Source organism: Xiphophorus maculatus, chromosome 21 (assembly GCF_002775205.1).
Source record: "Xiphophorus maculatus strain JP 163 A chromosome 21, X_maculatus-5.0-male, whole genome shotgun sequence".
In the NCBI taxonomy this organism is placed as follows: domain Eukaryota; kingdom Metazoa; phylum Chordata; class Actinopteri; order Cyprinodontiformes; family Poeciliidae; genus Xiphophorus; species Xiphophorus maculatus.
Window position 1 is genome coordinate 13,456,376 of NC_036463.1, and position 10,592 is coordinate 13,466,967.

Below are 10,592 nucleotides of genomic sequence, written 5' to 3' on the forward strand. Positions count from 1 at the left end.
AAATGTTTTAAAAGCAATTATTTTTCTTCACCACTCCTTAAATGCATCAAAACGGACCTCCCACTGATTTTAGTCTTTATAAATGCATCAACAAACTTCATTACTCTTTATTAACTTCAAATGAATATCTAAAGAGTGGGGACTCACACCTTGGTTAGAAGAAATTAAGTGTAATCTTGCAATTCCTTCATTTCCTGTTGAATTAAAAACTACTACCTCTATAAATATTTCCTGTAGTTAAGCTCACGCCTAAAAAGCAAAACATTGATACCATGCGGGAAAAGTCTGATCCTTGGGTCCCGGACAGGTTGGATAAAATGAAAACTCAAAAATCACCCCCTATTTTTACACTTTGTAAAGATTTTGAAAAAAAAAAAAAAAAGACCTTTTACAATTGTATTCTTTTTGTTACAAGCAATTATAGCTTTTATTAAGATACCTCTGTATCTGTTATAGTCCTTAGACAAAAAAAATAAAATAAAATAAAAAATCACTGGTCAAAATCAAAATTGGCAGGTGAGACCCCCAAAGAAAACCCACCAAAAAGGTTTGACAGGGTAACCTTAGCATTTGCTCCACCAATCATCCACCAGCTACAAAATTGGTGCCTGTACCAAACTGTTTTTCATGTGTTAAAGTCCTTCAGATAAAAAAAAGTCAGAACTGATCAGCCTGATCGGTTCATATCTTTGGCTGTAAATCAGCGGCACCATCAAATGTCCTGCACCCAACTCCTCCCTTGGTGCCTCAGTCTACAAACAATTTTTCTATGAATATGACGTCAAGACAGAATGAACCTAAAATAGTTACAAAAGTTACTTCTTGATATTAATGTTTAATTTTTTCCCCCCACATTCTGATTTCAAGTATTTACTCTGATACATGTAAATAAAAAGAGAATATTAAAACTCCTGAAATTCTATCACAGCTTTTGGTTTTGGTGCAACATTGGCTAGCCCAGTTTCTAGAGACACGCCTGCTCTAAGTATGTCCTTCAGTCCCTTATTATATGAGTCTTTCTTTTTTTTTTTTTATGCAGTAAAACTGTGTGATTAACTGGTGTTTAAAAAAAACTGAAGGGCTGGAAGAATTATAGAGGAGGCTTTTCCCAGATGCAGACAATATATTTTTTAATAAAAGAAAGGGGGACTACATTAATCCGTGGGGTAATTTCACGCGGTTTGGTCGGGTACCATGGTTGGGTCAAACTGAGCAGAATAACCATTGATTGGTGTAATAGTCTGGCATCAGAGTGGGGATTTGGAGGGGGGAATTAACTCTCCCAGGTTGTGTGTGTGAAAGCCGTTTGATGAAGTGGTTTGTTACTTCATTAATGACAAAGGGGACTCTCTTCCATCGACATGGCATTACAGATGTTAAGACCAATTTAGCGCCTTTAAAGGGTTTTTAGGCAAGTTTTGTGACGGCCCCCCAAAGATAAAGTGGGCGCTTTAATTGAAAACCCCTCGCCTTTGTCGCGCCTTTCTTATGTAGGGATTAAGCTCATGAATATATGGTTAGTATTTTGTCAACTGAACTGCGGAGGATTAAACACCTACTAATATATTTTGGCTTTTGGGAAAATATTCCTCTTTTGGGCACCTGCCATTGCAAGGTAAGACAGGAAAGCACATATTTTTCTTTGCACCTTTTATTCATTGTTTTATATATTTTAAAAATATTTTTCCTGGAGTAAGCCTCTAATTATCGAGGGAATTTTAAATAATAATACTAACTCATTTTACCAATGTCATTTATTCAAATTAATCTTATTAAGCCAGGAAATTACAATCACTTAATATGAAAAACAAATATCCTTCACTCATTTCCTCTGGGAAAAGTTTTGACATAAATAATTATCTAAAAACCTAATAATTCATAAACACAGGTGGAAATCTACACAGGGCGACATTCATTACACACTACACCGAGTGCAAATTGATCAAAACAGGGTCTCTTAAAATATACACGACCTTGTTTTGAAAACGATCCTTTTTCTCTTACTTTTCAAGCTTTTTCTTTCTCTCTTTTTTTTCTTTCTTTTCTTTTTATTTTTTACACAATATTTACAATTTTTCTCTCACACAGTCAGATCTCATTGCTCGTATGTCCTGGAGTCAGAGTCAGCTGAAATGCCACTGCTGTGAAAATCAAATTTAACCAAATACAGAAACATAGATGCGTAGATCATCTAGAAGGTAAATTTTAATTAGATATACGTTCGCAGTGGTGCGGCTGAGTGTGACAGATGGACAAGCGAGCAGTGGAGAGGAGTCAGGCTTGCAGAGAAGGCTATGGAAGGTCTATGGACAAGTTTTCCTTTGGTTCAGGGTGTGTGTGTGTGTGGGTGGGTGAGGTTGTGGGTGTGGGGGGAAGGAGGGGGACCTCCTCCGACTCGCCTTTGTTAAACATGCAGACTGGCTCAGCCCACATAATAATGCATACAGATTAAGCAGAGTTAATGTCGAGCACTGGTGTTGTCCACATCCGAGGAACTCTGTTGTATAAAAGTCTGGGTTCCCCTGCCGTTTTTCAGCTCTGCGCTAGGGGTGAGTGTGTGTGTCTCGACTTCAGGAAAGGAAATGAAACCATGAAAAAAAAAAAAAAGTCCTGGTTGTAAAACGTAAACCACCAAAAAGCTGTTTCAATACCTCATGTTTGAAAGATTATAAACTGTTTTTTAATTAAAAGCTCATTTATTTGTTACATTCCGCCTCTAATGACTTGTTTGCTTTATATTTTATTAAGCATATATGTATATGTATGCACTGTAAACAATCCCCAATGCACGTTTGAGTGACTGTGGAAGGAGCAATAAGTATTTGAAATAGATAGCTATATAAATGTATTTAATCTTTGGATGTTTTTCAAAATATTCTTTTTAACTGAGAGCTCTCGTGATATTGAGTTTAATGTTATGTGTTTCTGGAAACTATGTGAAAGAATGGCAACAACGCTTATCAGAGACACACAGACACACTTTCTCAGCCAGTGCTCTTCTGCATTTGGTTGTGCTATTTTGTTGGGGAAACATGAGGTAACTGGGAAGGTCTAACAAGGGGCAGGGGGGGGGTGTTCATCATCAGGACGACAGCCTCCAGAGGTATGAATGTTTTGCTTTTCTTGGTTTTTTTTGTTTTGTTTTGTTTTTTCTCAGGGGGTGCGGGCTGTCATGGAATGGGGCGCGAGCCCAGGACGGGAGGGGCTAGAGCTGCTGCTGAGTGTTCAGCACACCTCCTTCCCCGCGGCTCCCGCTGGCAGGATGTTAAGTTGGGTGAGCTGAGCCGAGTGTTCCTTGGCCTTGAGGCGCAGCGCGGCAATACTTGAGGCCCTGCGGTCTGCCGCCGCCGAAGAGGATGAGGAAGAGGAAGCAGAGGAAGGGTCGGGCAGGACAGAGCCTGCATGGGAGGGGTTCTCCACTGGGGGCGCGGGCTGACGGAGGAGGGCTGCAGCGGTGGAAGCACTTGTCAGGGGACCCATACTGGAGAACAGCCTGAAGGAAGACCAGAGTTCAACCATCTAAATTAAAATAAACATGTTTAGGTTGATTTATGCATTGTCAGATAGCACATCAGGGTGGTTATTTTGAAGCTCAAGGTGTTTGGCTCTTATATTAGAGTGAAGTGTGAGAGTTGCAGAAGAGGAACTTTCTTTTACACTCTCAGAAAAACGATCGATGATGGAATTAGATCTTCAGAATTTAGATCCTGACAAAATATTTGTACATTATAAAATTATTATTATTTTTTTAACTTTAGTATTATTTGACTAATCCAATGTAAAAGTTAAAAATATATTGAGTTGCTGTGCATTGGATATTTTTTTTATTTATTTCACCTTAATACATGTTTTTATTTGCAAAAAAATATATACATAAATAATTGTATATAAATATTTAATTTATTTTTTTATTTCTAACCTTCCACTTTGTTCAGTGGAAGTATAAATGCAGCGAACAAGGTTCTCTATCACGGATTCTATATTGGTAAAGCTAATTGAGTCACATGGGGTTGGGGTGGGGGGCATCACCCTCTCCTCACAGCTTGATTTGCAGGTTCACACATTTGGTTAATTTATTAACACATTCAACAGGTTGATTAGAGCAAACTGTGAATGGCTAGCAGTGTAGCACATTTATAATCAGACACTAAGATAAACATAGACAAGAGTGTGACTGCAGACCACCGCCCATTAGAGCTGCACTGTGCAGTGGGAGTTTATCCTAAGCTGAGTTGCAGCTGGGGTCTTTTCTGCACAATTGTTGTGATTTACTTTAAAATACAGGGATGAATGTGAGGGTCGTATTTTATGGGAGGCTGGCGGCCTGCTGCAAAGATAGGCAGCTTGAGACGTAAACAGGAGAAAAGAGCAAATATTGGAGCTGCAGGAGGCCTGTGCATCAGATCAACTGGGGTTTAGCAATTACTTTATCTTTTTCTGTTATTGTTTAAAAAATGTATCATGACAAGACTTAATCATACTATGACGATGACAACACAAACTACTGAAGGATGTTTGCAAAAACCAGAAACAAATAGCAATGTTGGAATCAGTCATCTATTTGTATGATTATGGCTCACTGTCCAGGGCGGCACAACATACAGGGTACCATGTCAGTTGCCCAGTGAGTTTTCTATTGCTTATTTATAAGTCCAATCAATGGGGAATGGGCACCCACCTGTACTGTGTACAGCATACACTGTAAGAAAAATATTATCATAAATTACACGTGGCAAAGTTAATGTCTAATTCTCAAGATCTAGTTTGGAGCCAAATCAAAGAAATGTCTCACAGTTTTTACTGACCCAAGCCTGCATTTGATAATCTCTAGTTTAAATTGCAAAATACTGAGACCAAACAGACCAGAACTGGATTTGAAGAAATTTTAAAAGCACAATTTAAGATTCATAAAACCTTTTTCTCTTTGTTAAAAAAAATGGCATTAGAAATACACTTTATATTTAGACAAATGTTGAAAACACAATATGAAGACTGGTCAAACCTGGCTAAGCCTGAACTGAATTTTTCTATGGTGGATACAATGAATTATGGATGTTTTGATGATTTATGATTTATGAAACATCATTCAGTTTATTAAAACAAACTAAAAGTAATATCATTGCTAGGTTACTCTTTTGTTCTGGTAAAACAGATGGTATGGCTGCTGCACCCAGAGTGGCTTATATACCATAACCACCAGTAAATAACCAGTTTTTATTTACTTGTGCTGTTTTCTTATTTTTTCAGAGTTGCTTCTAAAAGAGTTTCAGCAATCACTACACTTATGTTTCAAAAATATGTCTGAATATAATTATTACTACTGGATGATAAAGTCTTTTTCATCATGGGCAACTTTTATCATGGGTTGTGAGTGTATGCAGTTTACACAAGACGTGAATGAAGTTTTACTTTGAATTGTTACCATTACAATAAATGCCATTACAATAAATGTCATTACAATAAATGCCTCAAATGGAGATTAAATCTTAAAGTTCACATCTCTACAGGAGCAACTCACCTGCCAAAAGTGGGTCCGATAAAGGCAGGGTGGCGGAACATTGCAGCAGTGCCCAGGAAGGTACCCAGTCCCAGTGGGGTAGCCAAGGGTGGAGCAGAGCTGTTGTGAGGCGGGGCCAGGCCTGGGAAGGCAGCGGCTGCAGCCGCAGCAGCCGTCCAGGCGGACTCCAAGGCTGGATGCGGGTGAGGAGGGAATGGCCCTCCTTCTAGGTAGTGGCTGAGAGGATGGCCTGCAGCAAGGGGGCCTGGGAAGGGCAGGCCTGATGGGTGGGCCTGCACCCCTGCCTTCTCGCGCTTCCTCCACTTGGCCCTGCGATTCTGAAACCAAACCTAAAGACGGAAAAGCTGATGAAGGTCACTTTAACGGTGTGAAATCATTACAGGGATTGGTAATTTAGCTTTACTGTCATCAACACAACGAGTCTCTGTTGCACTGTCAGTGCTGTCTAGTTCAGGTGCATGGCCAACAGGCGGAAAGTCGGCAATAATTACATGCACGGTAAACCCCGCCGCTCACGGCTCCTTAAATCTACTTTCTGTCTAATTAAACTCCCTCCCTTTTAGACGGGCTTCTGGGGGGAGGGGGGGAGGAGATAATTAAGAGCGTTGTTAACAAAAGATCCAGAAAATTACCGCTGAACTGGCTCCAATAACAATTAATGCGCTTTAAATTAAATTCTTAAGAGCCGCAGAACTTCCACGCAGGAGAGTATTTAACTTTCCCACGCATCCGCCGCTGCACAGTTTGCTCTGCAGACGCTGCAGAGGAACCTCTCTCACAATGAGCAAAATGTCAACATGTGGAAAGTGACAGGAACGTAACGTGCATTATTCCCCGAGGGGGCTGTTTAGCATTACACAGCCCCTCGGGAATTTATGAGTTTTTATCACCTCCTGATGGCGCCCGTTAAGTGATTTGTTCACCTACGGCCCCCCCTCCGCCTCCCCTTAAAGAGACATCTGTTGTTTTACCGTCGGCCATAACCTCTTGGAGCTTCCATCGTGTTTGAACTGTCTCTGTGGTTATGAGTTCGGCCTTTGGACATGCAAGACACGCTTTCAGAGCCAAACCATGGACGGGCGGGGAGGGGGTGCAAACACCTTTAATGGTCTCTCATTCGCTCCCAAGTGCAAAGCATCGGATCAATGCAGGTCTATTGCAATCACATAATGGGAAATCAAATAGCATTATCCCTCCCCTCTTTTTCTCCCTCGCTCACACGCACGCATTCCGGCCTCGCCCCCCTCTATGTGCCCCCATCTGATGGGAATTCAAACACCAACTCATCCCGGGAATACAGACACTGTTTGCTCCTGCACTAAGTGAGTCTTTTATGAATCGCCGGCGTCGGCTTAATTGCCACTAAAACGTTCCCCAGTTCGCGTGTAATAACATTCAATAACAGGAAGGACCTTCCCCGCACAGCGACTGGGGGCCATTTAACACATTTTACTGTAATAAATTATTGCCTCAAATTGGCCCATAATCGTTGATCCTCAATCAGTGACGCATATCAGCAGGTTATTATCCAGGGGACATTTCACAGAGGACTGATAAAGCATTAGAGGATGTTGTTTCCCCCTCCCTCACTCCCTCCCCCCCACACACTTCCCCTCCCTCTCTTTCGATTTGCATTACTGCATGATTCACTTTATAGATGAAGGGAGCACTCACCTGAACGCGGGCCTCGGTGAGATCCAGACGCATTGCGAGCTCCTCTCTGCAAAGAATATATATATAAATATAAAAAATAATAATAGGAAGAAAGAGTGGAAAGGAAGGAGTCGAGGTTACAGGCCATCGTTTGGAAGCACATAGAATTGCTGTTTTGTCCCCTCTTGTTGTTAACTGTCAACAATAGACGACCAAAATAGGTTGGATAGTTTTTTTTTTCGTTTTTTTTTGTGTGTGCAAAAAGACGCCATACCCATATTCTATTTTCCCCTGTCACGCGTGGGTAGAAATAGGCCTAGTGATTGTTAGATTTTCCTTAGCCAAGGCCTGTCACTGTAACAACATAATGGTTGGAATAATGACATCTAAACTAGCCTGACACAAAGCAATTGGCGCTCCCTCCAGATTTAGATGGGGGCCCGCAGTCCAAATTAGACCGACTCTCTTTAAAGTAAATCGACTGGAAAAGATGAATAATCCTGCGCCGATAGAGGAAATGTGGAAATACAAAGAGAACAGAAAAGACTTTATAGAAAGAATATTCTTAAGACCGTATAATTCTTTTTGAGTTTGTTTCGTCCTGCACGTACGTATTGAACCTGTAAATCCAAATAACAATAAATACACAAATAAAATGCGACGTTGCTCTTCTGTCCAATATTTCAGACATGTGCCTGAATTGGTCTGTAAGCCTATCGGCTCTTTAGTCTGATCCAATTTCTCCTCCTGACGGTGAGACGTTTTACGGGTTCGGGTTTTCATCAAACGTCCCAAAACGAGCAGCAAAGACATGCAAGAAACCTATTTACGATGGGCAGCTTTATGACGTGATCCGCACAGAACCGTGGGCTGGATTTTTTAAATTGCTTTGTTAGAAAGTGATGATTTTTTTAAAAATGAATAAATGCAATTAATTAAAAACTTTAGTTAATTAAATAATAAACATAAATTCCAGGGATTTTTTGTGGGTTTTTGCGTAATAGGAAAATGTGTTAAAACATCAATAATAATAATAATAATAATAATAATAATAATAATAATAATAATAATAATAATAATAATAATAATAAAATTAATAGATTATTATTATTATCATAAAGTTAAATTATAATATTTTATTATTAATAATATTAGTAGTACTGCTACTGTTGATTCTTTTCAATTTTTAAATAGCAAGCAGTCCCCTATACCGTGGAGCTAGAAAAATTAAGTAATATTTATAATTTACAGATATTAAACACGTACTGCTGCGTAGATTATCCTCTTTAAATTTTGCATTTTTTTTAACCATTCATTAATTTAATTTATATTTATTCGTTTGTATTTTCTAACCTTGTGAACACGTCGGGGTAGTGTGTCTTCTGGAAAGCCCTCTCCAGCTCCTCCAGCTGGTAGCTGGTGAACGTAGTCCTGTATCTTCTCTGCTTCCTTTTCAGCATCCCCTCCTCGGAGTCGCTGCCCGCCGACAGACACACGCTGTCCTCCCCGTCCCTCACGTCCCCGTCTCCGGCGTTCAAGATCTCCTCCCTCTCCTCGTCCTTCGGGGACAGCGCGGCCGCGTCCGCGCAGCTCCCCTCCTCCTCCTTTCCGCCGTCCTCCTCGAACTTGAGGGGCCCGAGCTCCACCAGTCCGAGTGCGCCGTCCTCCGAGGCCTCCCCTGGACTCTGCTCGCCCTCTCCCCGGTGAAGTGAGGCGTTCTCCCGGTAGGACTTGCTGCGGCTGATGCTCACCTGCGGCGCCTGGCTGATTTTGAGGCTCTCGCTGGCCTGCTCTAGCAGCAGTCTCTCTCTTTCCAGCTTCTCCGTGTGGTCGTGCAGGTATTTCCCCCCGGGTCCATACAGCCGACGGAGTTTGGGAGGCAGGTGCAAGTCAGCGCCGAGAGAAAGGGGCTCTTTCGTTGGCCCTGAGGAAATTGGAGTGAGGGAAACACAGTAGAAGAAAGCAGGAATTAATTTGTTAATACCTCGTTAGGAACATAAAATCGAAGAATTTCACATCGCAGTAAACAATTCGTCCTGATTAGTGGAAACAACTTAAATCTAATCATGTAACATGCACACTTACCTGACACAATTTAACAACTTAAGCAAACATATAGGTTTACTGTTTACACATGTCACCAGTTCCACCCTGACTCGCCAAAGTATCTCTCTCTTTTTTTTTTAAAGTTTAGATTCAGCTTACCGTCAGTCGTCTTGTCAAACTCTCCTCTGCCGGGCAGACCCGTCAAACTTTGCGCCCCAATCAGTCTGACCTTACAGGGACTGCGGCGGCCCAGAATGCTGTCTATGCAGTAAGAAGAGAGCAACGTCGGGGATTTGCTGCTCTTTCTCTCACCCCGGTCTAGAATATCTTCCTCAAACTGAGCGCTCATGTTGGCTGTCAGTCTCCCACTTCTCTCGGGGTGCTTCTGCTCCCTCTTCCCCTGTCCTCTCGCTCTGTGTGGGTGTTGGGTGCGTGTCCTCTACTCCTCTCGTCTCTCTGTCGCTGCTCTGTCACTCTCTGAGCTAATGACAGGCAAGCGGTTCGTCCGTCTCGCGCTGCACTCTGCTCCTGTACCGCGCGCTCATTCAACATGCGTGGAGGCTGTAACCGCGCGCCTGATTGGCTCGTGTGCGTGTCCGCCTGAAGAGAGACAGCGCGGAGCTGCTTTATATATTTTACGATTAAAGTCAATTTGAGGGAAAGGTGACAAAACCCGACATGGAATAGCACACGGTTTTCCTCCGCGGAACGAACTCGGCGAATAAACACGCAGAGCATTGTACAGTCAATGGGATTTCAGTTTGATCAAAAATAACACTTTATTTATTTAACAGATTTTCACCGACGTGCAGGATAAAAGCGAAGATCATTGTTGAAGTTCTACAATGTCAGCAAAAACATAAACACATTGACTTAATCAGTAATGCCCGCTGGCATAAGAGTTCATAACAGGTGTAAACAACAACCCTGAACTCCACTCAGCTCTCTCAAGGCTATTATTTATGTTATAAAGAACACCTGTGCTTTTAGTCTAATTACCACAGCCCAAAATACCCGACTTATTGGGCTGTTCGGTTTGAGAGCTCCTGTAATAAACATGCGTTTTGAGATATGTTCTTGCTGTTGTTAATGTTTCAAACGTGAATCATAAGTAGATTGTTTCTGAAATGCTAAAACGTCGTTCATGTTACAAAAGTCAATTGAAAGTTGACTCATATTTTTGATTCACACAATGAGTGAAAATATACTAACCTACTGTTGCAGAAGACCTAAAGACGTGTTAAAGTTTCCAAAAGAGTAGAAATGAAAATATAAGCTAATGAAATGCATTATTTATTTATTTATTTATTTATTTATTTATTTATTTATTTATTTATTTATTTATTTATTTAAGGTTGTTGTTGTTTTCTATAGC

General features: G+C 41.1%; 1 protein-coding gene across 2 annotated transcripts; it reads right to left on the minus strand.

Annotated features, from left to right (window-relative positions):
- Window positions 1-1,746: 1,746 nt before the first annotated feature.
- arx (aristaless related homeobox) lies at window positions 1,747-9,804 on the minus strand. 2 transcript variants are annotated; one of them, XM_005809852.2, is made up of 5 exons: window positions 9,377-9,804; window positions 8,525-9,095; window positions 7,193-7,238; window positions 5,519-5,847; window positions 1,747-3,493 (listed from the first exon to the last, which is right to left on the minus strand). In XM_005809852.2, exons 1-5 carry the CDS (start codon window positions 9,564-9,566, stop codon window positions 3,226-3,228), a joined length of 1,404 nt encoding a protein of 467 aa, XP_005809909.1. In that variant the 5' UTR covers window positions 9,567-9,804; the 3' UTR covers window positions 1,747-3,225. The 2 variants fall into 2 exon arrangements, with proteins under 2 accessions (XP_005809909.1, XP_023181662.1); XM_023325894.1 differs by having other exon boundaries at window positions 3,376-3,519.
- Between the last annotated feature and the right edge of the window lie 788 nt (window positions 9,805-10,592).

What these genes read in the sequence shown, in the direction of transcription:
- arx (XM_005809852.2), bottom strand. Translation starts at nt 9,566, where the DNA reads ATGAGCGCTCAGTTTGAGGAAGATATTCTAGACCGGGGTGAGAGAAAG. An exon ending in TACCCCGACGTGTTCACAAG is followed by an intron (nt 7,239 to 8,524) that starts GTTAGAAAATAC and finishes TATTCTTTGCAG; the next exon opens with AGAGGAGCTCGCAATGCGTC. An exon ending in ATCGGACCCACTTTTGGCAG is followed by an intron (nt 3,494 to 5,518) that starts GTGAGTTGCTCC and finishes GTCTTCCTTCAG; the next exon opens with GCTGTTCTCCAGTATGGGTC.